This window comes from Lolium perenne, chromosome 5, assembly GCF_019359855.2.
Source record: "Lolium perenne isolate Kyuss_39 chromosome 5, Kyuss_2.0, whole genome shotgun sequence".
NCBI lineage: Eukaryota > Viridiplantae > Streptophyta > Magnoliopsida > Poales > Poaceae > Lolium > Lolium perenne.
The window spans coordinates 132,375,872-132,391,180 of record NC_067248.2 but is presented as its reverse complement, the minus strand read 5'-3'; the positions used below and the strand labels follow the sequence as shown (position 1 = coordinate 132,391,180).

Sequence of the window (15,309 nt, the reverse complement as noted above, 5' to 3'; positions counted from 1 at the left end):
TACTCGAGGCGAGAATGTCAGAGAGAATGCGCCAAAGCCGATCCTCTTTCTTCCTCAGATAGCCGATAATCTTCCGTTTCAGCTGAACTAGCCCCAAAGATTGGAAATCCTCGACAAAAAGGTTCAGGAACCCGGATCGGCTCGAAGCAGCTGAAGAAATTCCCATTGTTTTATTCCCTCGAAGCAACAGAAGGCACCACCGCTGGCCTGGATTTGATGGAGACTCGATAAACATCACATAATTCCACTAGAGTCGATGGCTGTGCATCGGCTGTTTCTCAATTCTAAAGTCGATGCCCTTGCATCGGTGTAAAAATTTTTTGGTCGATTTACTGGCCGATTTTCTCCTATCGGCCCCCAGTATTTCATTGCACACATGTACCCCTGCATCTGTTCCCATGTTTAGGTGCCCCCCGAGCCGAATCTGTCAAAGAATGGCAGATATCGGTTCTGAAATTCGCACGTCGGCTCCTGATAGGGTCGAGGGTGAACACAAGCAGAACATGTGGTGAGGATAATTTTGGCCGATTGCTGGGATCGGCCTCCATAATGATTGGAGCGCTGACTGAAGGTTCTGTAATGTCCCTTCATAGACCTTTGGGGCCGATCACAAGGATCAGCCTCGCCAAGTTGCGCATCGCTTTGCTTCAACTACATGGTCAAACCAGTAGATAAAACCAGCTTAACCCTTCCCTTTGTCACATCGATGCGCTCGCAGTCGTCCAAGTTGATACCTGAGAGGGGTTCTTGGCCTGCTGCTTCCCATGCGTTCATGCCAGCCGTTGAAATTTCGGCTGAGTCATCGGCCTGGACGACCTCTACCTCATCTCCATCCCACTGTATTATGCATTGGTGCATCGTGGAGGGAATACAGCAGTTGGCGTGGATCCAATCTCTTCCTAGCAGAACAGCATAAGAGCTCGTACTATCGACGATGAAGAACGTTGTAGGGATAGTTTTCCTTCCTACAGTCAGATCCACGTTCAGAACTCCTTGTGCCTCGGACGCTTGGCCATTGAAATCGCTCAATGTCACGTTGGTCTTGATTAGATCCGAGCTAGAGCGTCCCAGCCGACGTAGCATAGAGTACGGCATGATGTTAACTGCCGCTCCGGTGTCCACCAGCATCTTATTTACAGGCCTCCCATCGATATATCCTCGCAAGTATAGGGCCTTCAGATGCCTGTAGCTCTTATCTCGTGGCTTCTCAAAGATAACCGGCCGTGGGCCGCAGTCAAGTTGTGCCACGGATGTCTCATCTAACCCTGGAGCACTGAACTCTGAAGGGAGGATGAACACCATGTTCGTGCCAGCCGATGTTTCATCATCGGCTCTCCTTTGTTTGGGGCGCCACTCCATTTTCCGTGGACGACCCTCTTCATCCAGGGCTCGCTGAACCTTTGCAGCCAGATCGGGCCGTGCCTTCCTTAGCGTATGCAGGTATAACCTTTCGGCTTCCTCCAGGCCGCGCAACCGCTGAACCCTGCGCTTTTGTGAACGGCTGAGTCCGTCAGGGCACCACCTTGGACGGTGGTACCTGTCTTCTTCTTCTTCTGGTCCCTCGTCTTCGGAATCCTCAAGATCTGCCCACCGAGGGGACTCAGCACGTTTGCTTTGTGGCGGGAGAGGGCCTAAGCGCTCGAACACAGACACGTTGGCTGCCTCCTTCTTCTTCTTGTTGCATTCTGGGCAATTGCCGATTGTGGGCAATCGGCTCATTCCTGAATCCCAGCAGTGTCTGAAGAAAGGGCAGTCCCAGTGTCTGGCGTTGTCATCCTGCTCCCTTGATGTGTCCGTGGCACGGCGCTCGTGCTCCTCCTCATCGCGATCCTGCCGACGATGTCTTCTGGCTTCTCTAGCCAGACGATCTCCTTCATCATCATAGTTGGACCGTCGGCGTTGGTCGTACTGACTCACATATTTGTTGAGGAGGTGATCAGAGAGAGGTCGTTGATATCTTATATTCTTCACCTCTCCCTCTGTGACGTAGCGCTTGCCATCATGATGGAGCCGATCGCGTGGAGCGGCCTCCTCTGTGTCCTTGCTATGAGAGCAGCTGCCCTCATCTCCATCTTTGCCAGAGTGGTTCCCAGGTCCTACCATGTTGATGCTGAACGAGGGACCTGGCTGGCAACCCTCAGGGTAGGTGACTTCCACCATGTTAACGGCGGGGAAGGGTTGGGTGTCGACCTTCATGGCGTACTGGTTGAAAATTAGACGCCCCTTCTCTATCGCCGCTTGGATGTGCTGACGCCACACCCTGCAGTCGTTGGTGGCATGGGAGAGCGAGTTGTGGTATTTGCAGTACGGCTTTCCATTCAGCTCTTGCGCCGTGGGGAACTTGAGACCTTCAGGAATCGTCAACTGTTTCTCCTTGAGCAGGAGGTCGAAGATTTGTTCAGTCTTGGTCACGTCAAAATCAAATCCCCAGGCGGCCCTGGTGGCTTTACCCATTTGCGGGACACGGGGTTCCTCCCCGAGTCCACTCAGCCATCGCTACTTCTTGGTCTCCGCGGGAACTTCGTCTTCCTGCGCATCGACCGGGACTACTGCACGCTTGAACTTGTCTTGGTACGAGTCCGGGTGGCGCTGTTCATATGCCGATAGTTTCGAACCATGTGCGCCCGGCGAGGATAATCTGCTTGGGAGGCCATGTCCTTGAGCTGTGTTGCAAGGCCAGCTACGCCAACTCGATCGCTTCCTTTTCAGTTATACGAACCGAATAACATCGGTTCCTAAGATTCTGAAGCGCCGGATGTACTCTGTCACCGTTTCTCCGCGCTTCGACGTAGTTGTGCTAGATCGGCAATGCCGGACTCGGAAGCTTCGAATGGTATTGCATATGGAACTGTTCTTCCAATTGCTTCCAAGACCGGATGGAGTTCTTTGGCAAAGAAGTGTACCATCCAAAAGCCGATCCCGTGAGGGACCGTGAAAAGAGCCTCACGCGTAGCTGATCCGACACTGAAGCCGGTCCTAGTTGCGCCAAATATCGGCCGACGTGCTCGATGGAGCTGGAGCCATCCGATCCACCGAATTTGGAGAAGTCGGGGAGCCGATATTTAGGTGGTAGCGGGATCATCTCGTACTCGTCGGGGTACGGCTTGGAATAGCCGATTGCCCTTCTTTTCGGCACCATGCCGAACTGGTCTCTCGCATGGTACTGATCTGATCCGGCTGTCTTGGCTGCAGAGTTGCACTCTGCAGATTTGCCGGGGTGGCGTACTTAGCCAGCCATGTTTGCTTTTCCAGCTACGAGCCAACTGCAGAGCTGGGCTCTGGAGTTTCGTCGGGGTGGCGTACTTAGTTAGCCACGTACGCTTCTCAAGCTACGTCGCCGACGTTCCTCCTGTTTTCGCCGAGTCCCCGATGTTGTGGCCTGGTTTGAGAGTGCCCGGTTGCCACAATCCGGCACATACGTGCACGCGTATCCTTGAGGGATCTCCTTAGGCGCCTCAGCCAAGAACCGGTAGTCACTAGGGTCACCACCGATCTTGTAGACGACGAATGCCGGTGTAGCCGGCACTTCACTGGTGCTGCCAACGCATATGGCAGCGGTGGACGGGACTGGAGTGGCAACTCTCCTTGATGCGTCCCGAGAGCTGGTCCTGACGGCGAGTACCGGTGGCTCATGATCTCCTGGATCACGCGCGAGCGACACGCTCCAACACGTTGACCAGGTTTTGAGTGGCGGTGTAGCGAGTGAGCCACCAAGTAGTTGATCTCCGCCGCAGCCCCGGTGCGTTCCTCCGACGGGGCAGAGGTCTATCCCATCGAGTGCACCTTGCGGTGAGAATCCCTTCCATCGATGCCATGGGAACGGGTTCTCTGAAAAGAGCCGATGAGGTCGGCTTCGAGGGTGACCTTGATCTCGTCATATCTCTTCTTGAGCTCGTCGAGCGGCTCCTCGTAGGTGACTGGCGTGCCGTCCGCCATCTCGGATGTAGATGGCGATGTGGTTGATGTAGACGATTGTCCCACCGGCGTGCGAGAATGTGTTGATCGCCAAAACCCACCGGCGGGCGCGGCTGTCAACACCGTAGAGCCGGAAGAGCCTAGAGCTGCGGTGGTGAGACCCCTCCGAGCGACGGCCCGCAATGCTCTTCTGGTCACACGTCCGATGCGAAGTGCAAGGGCGTGCCACCTGACCTATACCTGGTCAGGAAGGTGATGGGGATGCCTCGCTTAGTTTCCTGCATGGCATACACGTAAACATTAAATACGAGCCTCGATCGGCTCTCAGGTTATCCTGTGAATCGGCTCAAAGAGCCGATCCACCCATGATTCGTACGGGGTGCACGAATATATGGTGATCCTGCTTGATCAAGATAAAGCTAATGAGATCTACGCCGATTTAGGGTTTTCACCGCATAATCGGATCATCCTACTCCAGGTTGGGCCTCGCGGCCACGCACGGTGATCGTAAGCCGATCCTAAACAAGGCCTAAAAACCAACATGAAGTTGATCCTCGGAACATCCTGTTTAGGACTTGCGAACGCCACCCTACGTGCCGCTGGATCCTCCCCCCCTTCGTAAGGCCTAACTATTGCAGATATTAAACTAATCCTTGCAGAAACAAGGAGCAATCGTAACGGATCAGATCTACTAAATAATGATCAAGCGGGGTGCCACCCCCACACCTGAGATAGGCGTGAGGGCGGCTAGACATGCAAGGGTTGCACTACGTGAGCATGTTATACGAAGAACTATGCTAACCCTAACACATCTATGATAACTACGTTGCTCGCCATCAAAGACGCTTCAGTACGAGCAACGCATGAACAACGTGGAGCTCGTGCTGCCTAGATCGCAAGATGCGATCTAGGCAGCATGTCGCTTACCTGATAGAAACCCTCGAGACGAAGGAGTTGGCGATGCGCCGAGATTGGTTTGTTTTGGGTTGAACGTGAGTTGTTGTTTATTCCATAAACACTAGATACATATTTATAGTCCAGGGGACTTTCTAATTCGGACGTGCACCTAACCGTGCACGAATAAAACTCTAACCTTTAATCTAAGATGCGATCTACTATAATTAAAGATACACGGGCAAACTAGCCCAAATTCTCCGTGCAAGGCCGCTTCAAAGATCTTCCACGTGTAATCCTTCAAGCCCATCTCTCTAACGGCCCACCTCCTGATTTGACCAAAATCGGGTGATAACAGCTACGTCTACAATGACACATTGGCAACAACTCCAGTCGACAGCGTCCGCGTCGCCACTTGCGTCCACGACACTCCAGCTGTGACTGCAGGAGGGAAGAGAAGATACCAGAAGGGGACGCCGATGATGACAAGGAGAAGAGGACGGAAGCGCGGGACTTCAAATTCAGTCGCAATCGTCCGCTTCACTCCGGGGAATGTTAGAATACGTATAGGACATAGAGATAGACTAGGACTCTAGAGATAACATCTTGTACTCCAAGTATCCTCCCTCATGTACTTTTATATATACCCCATGAAGGTCACCGAAATAAACATGAAACAAATATTAGGCTTCTATACAACTTTGTACAGTCAATTGACACGATGACCTAGTGAAAATCCTTGATAAAATCAACTCCATGAAGAGGACTCCAATGCTCTTCCGGGCTAGCTTCGACCCGGAACTCATATTAGGGTTGTAGAGATTTTGAGTCTAATTGGAGCCACATTCGGCCATATATATACAAATACTAAACAGATCTTCTTGCTGCTGATAGCACAATTACCTAAATTTGGCACTTATGTGTCCTTTCATGTAAAACAATAAAAAAATGTCTCACGCCTGTTAAAAGGAAAGAAAATTTTCCATACCAAAACATAAAAGGTAGTCCCTCCGTTCCATAATGTAAAACATTTTGGCAAGCTATTTTAATTTATAAAAACATTCTATACTATGGAACAGTGATAACACCTTATTATTTTGTTTTTATGTACATAGTATAGATTCAAGTCCTTAGAATCATTTTAGATCGAGGTACAACATGAGGCCATGCTCGACTTGTTTCTTCGATTCGATGTTGTCTCGAATTAAAATTCGAGTCAATCTCAAGTGGATATTCTTCGAGCCTACATTTGGTGGCAAAATGGACAAACATACCTTGGACAAAAGTTATTCAAAAAATGAACCATGAACAAAAGTATTCCACCGTGCTAACTCTGTTGGGTAGCGCCTTTCCCATCCGCGCTATGCTAGTCAGTGTAGCGCATGTATTATTGGCGCTACACATCCTACCAACGTGGCGTGTCGGGTCTAGCCAGGGCCCCACACTGGTCATGTAGCTCCGCTCTCTACTGAGCTACACACAATAATATAGCGTCGGTCGCATAGACGTTACACACCAAGTTAGGGTTTTGCCAGCCCGACCCGACCCACCACCCCACTACCCCTCATTTCCCTGTCCAAGGAACAAATGAGCCCGAGGCTACCGGCCCCCCTCTCTCCTTCTCTCAAATCCCTCTCCTAAATTTCCCGAAACTAAAGGTTTTCTCCGTTGATTTTGACCCCCAAGTGCCTAGAGGTATTCTTTCCCTCTTCCCTTAATTTTTGCCTTTTGGAATAATCTTCAAATTTTGTTGGATTTGTCCAAATCTTGAAAATTCTAGCATTTTAATTAAACCCAACAAGCATGGTTTATTCTTGTTGCTTTGGCCAATGGTGGCCTTCTTAGTTTGCTATGAAGCATTATGTCTAAGATTTCTTATGTTAGGATTAGGGTTATTGTTATATTTGTAGGTTAGGCCTAGGGTGTGATTATGTGGCTAGGATTTTTGTGCGTGTCTTGCCATGAGTACTTACTGTTTACATTTACCTATGTGTTGTTGTAATTATTTTAGGGATGCCAATAATTGTTCATATTCATCACATGGATGCAAGGACACCTTTTTGAAAGGAAACATAGAGCCGAACCCAGATAAGTTTGGCTTAGTGTTTCAGTCTAGTCCTAACTTCGCAGAGGTTTTGGAACAAGTGAAGATTGATATGCATTGCAATGAACCAAATAATGTTATCGAGTTATGATATATCCGCCAAATAAAATCCATGAGCATAATCATCTCTTCATATCCATGTCCATATTTTTTAACCATGGTAACCATGTCCATTGGATCGGATATTCGTGAATATGGATAAAATAGCCATTTTTATTGGGCTTACACTTTTGGACACAAAGAAGAAGGCAGACGGTGGAATCGAGCCGAGCCGAGCCGGCTCGAGGCTCGGCTCGTGGAGGCTCGAGGTAATTCGAGCCGAGCCCAGGCTTGGCTTGCTGCAGATGAGGGACTGAAAAGTGGGCTCGAGGCGCGGCTCGGAGGGCTCGAGGCTTGGCTCGTACGGCTCACGAGCCATCCACCAAAATTAGATGGGGCGCATCTCTGGTCTGCTCGCGAGCGTGATTCCCCTCCCAGTTGTCTCGGTCCCGTGCTCCTTCTGGCGATAGGGTTGGAGAGCGACGCCGCGCCGCCATCCTCGCCGGACTCCACCAGTAACTCCGGCCGCCGCCGCCTTCTTCTCCTCCTCCAACGGATCCGCCTGACCATCTGCTCCGATCCTCACCTAGGACGCGCGAGCCTAGGGTTAGCGGCGGGTGCCGCCCGGCCCGCCCATCGCCTGACTCGGCCCTCCGCCTGTCGTCCCTCCACCTGAACCAGGCTGCTGCTCTCCTTCACGCTCACGGCCGAGCCCAGCGACGCCAGCCTCAACCCTCACTTTAAACTTCTCCTTCTCCGGATCTCCTCCAGTTCTTCAAATTTTCTAGTAAGCTTCTGCAATGGTTTTTATTTTGGTAATGGTAATTAGTATTAGAACATATTGCTGTAGATCGATGGTTCTACTTGTAATTGCTGCATCCTGATTGATATTTGTAGTTATTTCTTATCTCCACCGCTGGTTGAATTGATGCAGCCCCTTTGCATATCTCCTCCACTGAAAATACAACTTAGATGGACAAACAGACCCTCATAGGTCAGACCATCGGAATCCTATGGAAACACCCGCGCGCGCAATATTTACTCATGCACAGATGGTTCTGATATAGTACAATCTTTGCGAACAATAAGGCAATTTTGAACAGTGCACCATACTGAACCAAGAGCACATGCTTGCTTACAGGATATGACAGGGAAACATCGGTTCTTGAGTTTCAGTACATGTGCAAGCATAGGAGTTGTACGCAGAATCCTAATGGTGGCTATGGGATCTAGGAGCTAGCTCGTGCATATCCATGGATGGAGGCAAGTTCCCTGCACCTCCCGTCCACCGCCACCGTTTACCCTCCCGCCGCCGTCTGCCCGCGATTTAGGGTTTGGACCGAGAGGGTAGGGGGGGGGTGGCGTCAGGGGGAATAGGGGCGGGGATGGTAGGGCCTGGATGAGGGAAGCCATGGGAGAGGGAGGGAGACGGGGAGGGAGGTGAACCTTGGAGCGCCGCCGTCGGGGTTGCTGCCGCCGGGAGGGGCTCGCTCGCGTGGAAAGGATGGCTTCCCTCTATTCGCTCGAGCTCTTTTTTTTTCGAGGGATATTTCGCTCGAGCTAACAGCCGCGCGCGCGGGTGTTTCCATAGGATTCCGATGGTCTGACCTATGAGGGTCTGTTTGTCTAGGGGTGGACTTGAAGCTCGAGGCTCGAGGCTCGGCTCCGGCTCGACAACGCTTGGCTCGGGCTCGACTCGGCTCGAAGATGGGGCAAGCCAAGCTTAAACCTTCCAATCAAGGCTCGAGGCTCGACAAGCCCGCTCGATGAAGCTTGCAAGCCGGCTCGAAGGCTCGATGTAATTTAAAAATTCGCCATAACCTATGATAAAAACGTAGAATTTCATAAGTATAAACAACAATATAGTATGAATACATCCAAAATATAGTCTAACAAGTTTCACAAAGTAGCATACATGACAAGTTCTCGCCACACAAATGCATGCACTTAGTCCGATATAGTGTCATACATTACAAACACATACACTTAGTTCAACAACTCTGAATAGAACAAATAAAACATTAGTCATAGCTCAATGAAATGACAAGTGTAAACATGAACTTCAATGACAAAAGAACCACCGCTCCATTATTTTATCTTCCACGACCCTCGTTGCCATCCCTTGTCATTACATGTAGATTCAGTTTTGTTGTTGTACAAAATATTGCAGCAACTAAAGAGACCAAAAATAGCACTACAAACTCGGTTTCTCTTCAATTTTGATGATGTAGAAAACGTCCAGCTTCAAGTCCACCCCTAGACAAACAGACCCTCATAGGTCAGACCATCGGAATCCTATGGAAACACCCGCGCGCGCGGCTGTTAGCTCGAGCGAAATATCCCTCGAAAAAAAAAGAGCTCGAGCGAATAGAGGGAAGCCATCCTTTCCACGCGAGCGAGCCCCTCCCGGCGGCAGCAACCCCGACGGCGGCGCTCCAAGGTTCACCTCCCTCCCCGTCTCCCTCCCTCTCCCATGGCTTCCCTCATCCAGGCCCTACCATCCCCGCCCCTATTCCCCCTGACGCCCCCCCCCCCCCCTACCCTCTCGGTCCAAACCCTAAATCGCGGGCAGACGGCGGCGGGAGGGTAAACGGTGGCGGCGGACGGGAGGTGCAGGGAACTTGCCTCCATCCATGGATATGCACGAGCTAGCTCCTAGATCCCATAGCCACCATTAGGATTCTGCATACAACTCCTATGCTTGCACATGTACTGAAACTCAAGAACCGATGTTTCCCTGTCATATCCTGTAAGCAAGCATGTGCTCTTGGTTCAGTATGGTGCACTGTTCAAAATTGCCTTATTGTTCGCAAAGATTGTACTATATCAGAACCATCTGTGCATGAGTAAATATTGCTGAGACTAAATCTTCCTTTTCTTATATATTTATTGCCTTAATGGACAAGCATCCCTCTCTAATGCATAGACCTAGGTGTGCAATAAGCAAGCGGTAAGTTTCCATCTGATTACCCGCAATATCTGATGGGAACCTTGGTTCTTGCTTTCTTTGCCGCATGCTGCGTGATGTGGTCTATTTTACCTTGTAAGTTGTAACTCCTTATGCTGGCAAGAAAGCATTTAAATCTTGATATTATTTGATGTTCCACTTCAAGATTATTGTGTAGCACTTCTTTTTTATGTTTAACATTTATTTCCTTGCTCAGTTTTCATAAGAAACAGTTTTGAAGAATGGTACATTCAAAATAAGCAGACCACAAATAAGTCCATGGCTATTACAGACGTCGTGCTATACCCTACACAATAAGCTCAATCTTTCAAACCATTCAAACATGATACGAACTCGTGTGGACCGTTAAGCTTAAGCTGGCCCTCATGCACAAGCAGAACGAGCTATTCTTTTTCTGGTCACATGAGGTTCATGTGACAAAATTGGGCTGGTTGGCATCTTTAACAAACATCCTGAAACACATGCACGTATTATATCATATGAAATTCTCTGGCTAACTGGCTTGTTAAGAACTGAGGTCACTGAATTGTGCATCACTGTTGGATGTATCCCCTACACTTCTCCAGGCGTAGTACTCACTAGAAATGTTTGTTACTTGCCCAAAATGCAAAGGATGTGCAGTAAAGGTTCTTCCTGTGTACATATATATCATTGTATCAGATAGAACAAGTACTGCACAAGAGCAGTTCTAGTACTACTAGGATCGGTTGTACATTATTTGTCTTTAGACAATCGTTTTTATTTCTTTGGTTCCGATAAGATTACTATGTTAGCAACTAGTTGGACCTGTTGAGTCATAGCAGTTTTGATTTACTATTATCAACCAGTTTATCGATCTGTTGAGAAAAACTTTGGCAAAACCCTTTTTACCACTATTTGGAAAATCGGAATAAAGGAATATGTGTATCTGATGATGGTTCTGGATCTACATAGGGCCCAGCTGAGTTTTCGACATGTCTGGACGTGAGGTCCGTGAGTACACCAATCTCACTGATCCTAAAGGTTGATGATTCCTCACTATAGTTTCCCACAAGTTCTTACCCTTTTGTTTGTTAGGCATTTTAATTGGGTTAAGTTTGACGATTTTTGTGTCTGTGGCTTACATCCGCAGATAGGAAGTTGGGGAAGGGAAAGATCGACGATGAAGACGTCACCTTCCAGCGCATGGTTGCAAAGGTTAACCGGATTGTATTGTTACTGCTACTGCATTTTGATTTATGTCTAAGCACGTTGAGAAGAATATCTGCCCAAGATGTGAATATATTGAATCTTACAGTTAATTAGGGCCACTTTTCTGGTTAATATATTGTATTTTAAGAGAAGTTAGTTTTAGCTACCGAAACATATGTCAAAATTCAGCATAAATAGAGAGGTTAAACTCCGCAGATTAACTTTGATCTATGAATGAATGAATTTGCTATGTTTTGAATTTATATGGTTTCAATCTGGCGTAGTGACGATTGTTCTCGGGTGGTGATTCACTTCTTCACATGCTGCTGTGCTTAGAATATGCATTATATATGGATTGGTGCTACAGATATAGAGTAGTACAGTTCAATGGAGTTGCAATTAGTAACAAATGTAATTTACTTATGAGCTGAACTTCACAATATACTGTATACCGTGATATATCATCCAATGTGCGCAGAAATATTTAGAGGGTTGCCTTAGGTTGAGGTTACATATATTCTCTGTTGAGGTCAGTGGTTTGTTGGTAGAATGGCATTTAGCTGTGGCAGTGAAATAACACATCATTTCTTGAAAGCTCGATTCCTTACTAGTGTTACCAGTTGGCTTCTACACATCATGTTCTGATAACATGCCCTCACAGAAATTTTGGCTCTCTACTGGGCGGTTGATGCCAACAGATGCAGGATGTTGCTGGTGAGAGGGGAGGGTACCTTCATGGACGAGGAGGTATTTCATCCTTCTTTTGAGGAAGACTTCAGGCTGGCTGCTTCTTAACCCTTACTTTGTGTTACTCCTATGTTCTTCAGCATTGGACAGTGATGATTTGCTTTACCTTAAAGAGCAAATGGAGGCTGAGGAAGATGCAGAGCGTCTTCTTCGCCGTACAGAGAAGCGGGCATTCGCTGCTTTTAAGATATCCTCTTTCTAATGAAACATCATAGCTTTGCATTTTATTAATTACTATTTGATCAATATGGTCCAAGAGGTCTTGTAGCTCCTGCTATGTCAATTTGCTGTTGCACACACATTTATTATTTAATTTCCTTTTCATTAAGCGGAGTAGCACAGTAGAGAGATGCCTTGCCAGGGATAGATTCTCATTCAACTTATTTTGCAATTTTCCACATGTTTATTATGTAATTTTTTTTATTTGTTGGGATAGCAGAACAGAGAAACATGCCTACCCAGTGGTGGTTTCTCATTTAGATGTGTGTATGTTATAGTCAGTTTGATTTCTTTAACCCTAGCCTTACAAAGCAGCAGTTTTAGCTGATTCTACACCTGCTATACCCGCGGCTCTTTGTGTCGATGCTAGACCAAAAAGTGATATAAGGTAAGCTTCTAAGCTGTGTGCAACAATCATTTTGTTTCCATCCACTACACCTTTTCTTATGATGGTATATACCTAACTGGCAGGCAACGTGATCTCTTGAAGAATATTGTTGGGATCAAACCAAAGCGACCCAAAGTTGGCAGCCCATTGCAAGCAGCAGAGAGCGATATGCCTAAGCAGAACCAAGAAGTTTCTGCCAGCAAAATCCCCTCATGTCAGAATCAACCACTTGGTGAACGTGAGAAAGAATCATCGCATGGGCCAGTCAGTTGTGTGCAGCCTGTGTCGAAACCAGCTGAAGCAACAGAGGCTAGGACACAGAATGTATCTGGAAGCTTACTTGGTCTGGCGTATGATAGCTCAGACGAAGAATAAGCAGTGGTGTAGGGGACATCATTGTAGACTCTGTTGTGTTAGTTTTTCTTTTGTGGCACCGTTGCTAGATTATGTTCTTGTGTCAGGACAATGAAGAACCTTTTCTGGCTACTCCAATATATTCATCTCTAATTCGCCAAACTCATGATTTCCTTATTTTCTCTGGAATGTTTCCATGTGCTGAAATCAAGCCCGAGTTACTGAACTAGGCTAAATATCTGGAGGTATGGCGAGCAGCGCATCCTCTATTAGTGTTACTCTAGTTATTGTGAAACAATGTATGGTGTAATGATGTGACTGTTCTACGCCTGTTGATTTTGTGACCAAAACATGTCGATATGCATGTTCTTGAGGAGAAGCAAACCAACAATTTTATGACCTGTAGTAATTTCTGTAGATCGGCCAGAAGTGAAATTCAAAGATGACATTAGCAGACAGTAGTGCTCGTTTTCCTGGGAACCTGAAGAACTGAAATTGAACATTCATGTACATACACAGTGAGATCTCATGATCAATGATCATAGCGTGAGCAAATATTCTTGAGTATGCGCGCTTAGGAATTTCAACAGGAGTAGAACTCCTCCAGCGTGAAGATCGGCCGCTCCAGGAGCTCCATAAATTTCTCGTGCATGATCAATACACAGGTGCGTGAACAGTGAATCGCATATACACTTTGAATCTGACAAACTCTTCGAGAAGCTCTTATTCACCGCTGCAGCACATGTGTCCGTTAACGCTGCTGTCAAACAAACCGTTGGTGGTATCGTGAACGTCTTTGCGTCGGAGTAGCCCTGCAAAGTGGGGATGGCCACTCTGGTTGGAAATACAATCGATGAATTTGATTGAGGAAAGTTATTGTAGGCCCTACAAAGTTATGAACATGCATTCTATGGAAGATGAGAAATGGTTTTGCACTCCTGTACATTTACCTGGACACGCGTCCGTCGAGCTGGACAATGCTCCGCTCGGAGACGATTATGACGATAACATTGAGGACTACGAGAATAGCGTATTCGGCACGGGAAACGACACCGACGATGAGAGCGAGGAGATGCCGCCAAGCCAAAAAGATGTTGCGGTGTTGATCGATCGGGCTGCGCTGCCGCTGCCAAAGGTGAAAACGGTGAGAACTGCCAACTACACCGAGATCGAGGACGAGACATATATCAAGGCTTGGGAGTTGGTCTTGCTCGATGCCGTGACCGACATCGATCAACCAGGGAAGCGGTATTGGCAAAGGATCGAAGACATGTTCTTTCAAAACATGTCACGCCTCACAATGACACCGCCACGCTCGGCGTTGTGATGTTATCAAGAATGCTTGCAGCCGATGAACCGGTTGCATCGGGCAAGTGAGGAATGCCCCTCCTAGTGGCAGTACTATTGATGATTGGGTTAGTTTGTATCCACGCATTCTTCACTTGCATATGCATTGTTTGCTTGTTGCAACACATATTCCTATCCATTCTTTGCTTGTGCATTGTAGGAGAGAATTGCAATGGGTAGGTATAGGCAAATGCCGGCTTCAAAAGGAAGACCATTCTTTCTCATGCATTGCTTTTAGTTGCTAGAACATAGTGACAAGTGGAAGTTGAGGGAGCAAGAAGCACCGCCGCTGAGAGGGGCATTAGTCCAATTGGACGATACTGAGGATGATGTGCTCTTGGCCAAGGCGAAGAACAAGGGAAGACCCATTGGTAACAAGAGTGCCAACGAGAAGATTAGGAAGCAAGCGGATGCACAAGGTTTGAGGGACAAGATTGAATAAATGATGAAATCTAAGAAGAAGTTGCTGAACAAGACTTTGGAGACTAAATTGATGAAATGACGGAGATGAGAAGCCAAGAGAAGAAAGCCAAGTGTGAGCTACTTCACGAAGATGAGAAGTTCAACTCCGTCGTCGAGGAGAGAAGAGCTAGTGCGGACGAGAAGCGCGCCATAGCGGAGGAAAAACAAATCATGATGATGGATCCATCCAACATAGTTGTCTACACAAGAGAATGGTCGGAGCATTCGAGGATGAAGATCTTGCAAAGGAGGAGGGCAGCGGCAACGGCAAATGGTGCCGGTGGTGTTCAAGCTTCGGCTATCCATGGTGGTGCTCATGCTTCCGCTAACGGTGGTGGTGGTGGAGGTGCTGACTGATCCTTCATCCATTCGACACGGTTACTTCTTTTTTGGTTTGCTTCATAGTTGTACGACGTGGTAAACTGCTGATCGCATGGTTAGACGATGAATTTGGCTGTTTAAACCATTGCATATTTGCCGCACATTTGTGAAATGTCGATGAAACTATGCAAAAAAACCCTTATTTGCAGTTCAGTTTTAACTTTCGATGCGATTTTGCGCAGACCAGACCTCACATAAGCGAGTGGTAGAACCGCATATTTGCGGTTTGAGGGGCCTGCTAGAGATGCTTAAAACTATACTTTTCAACAAGTAAACTGAAGGATTATTCCTGAACAAACAGACACACACAGACACCACCCG

General features: G+C 47.7%; 1 protein-coding gene across 3 annotated transcripts; it reads left to right on the top strand.

The window, feature by feature from the left end:
- Positions 1-7,355: 7,355 nt before the first annotated feature.
- LOC127299909 (uncharacterized) lies at positions 7,356-12,960 on the top strand. Of its 3 annotated transcripts, XM_051329941.2 has the most exons (8): positions 7,366-7,467; positions 7,543-7,739; positions 10,854-10,922; positions 11,032-11,096; positions 11,789-11,837; positions 11,918-12,025; positions 12,366-12,444; positions 12,528-12,960. In XM_051329941.2, exons 3-8 carry the CDS (start codon positions 10,874-10,876, stop codon positions 12,817-12,819), a joined length of 642 nt encoding a protein of 213 aa, XP_051185901.1. In that variant the 5' UTR covers positions 7,366-7,467; positions 7,543-7,739; positions 10,854-10,873; the 3' UTR covers positions 12,820-12,960. The 3 variants fall into 3 exon arrangements, with proteins under 3 accessions (XP_051185900.1, XP_051185901.1, XP_051185902.1); XM_051329940.2 differs by having other exon boundaries at positions 7,356-7,739; XM_051329942.2 differs by lacking the exons at positions 7,366-7,467; positions 7,543-7,739 and having other exon boundaries at positions 9,799-10,922; positions 11,752-11,837.
- Positions 12,961-15,309: the final 2,349 nt, after the last annotated feature.

What these genes read in the sequence shown, in the direction of transcription:
- LOC127299909 (XM_051329940.2), top strand. Translation starts at nt 10,874, where the DNA reads ATGTCTGGACGTGAGGTCCGTGAGTACACCAATCTCACTGATCCTAAA. An exon ending in CAATCTCACTGATCCTAAAG is followed by an intron (nt 10,923 to 11,031) that starts GTTGATGATTCC and finishes TTACATCCGCAG; the next exon opens with ATAGGAAGTTGGGGAAGGGA. An exon ending in GTACCTTCATGGACGAGGAG is followed by an intron (nt 11,838 to 11,917) that starts GTATTTCATCCT and finishes TATGTTCTTCAG; the next exon opens with CATTGGACAGTGATGATTTG.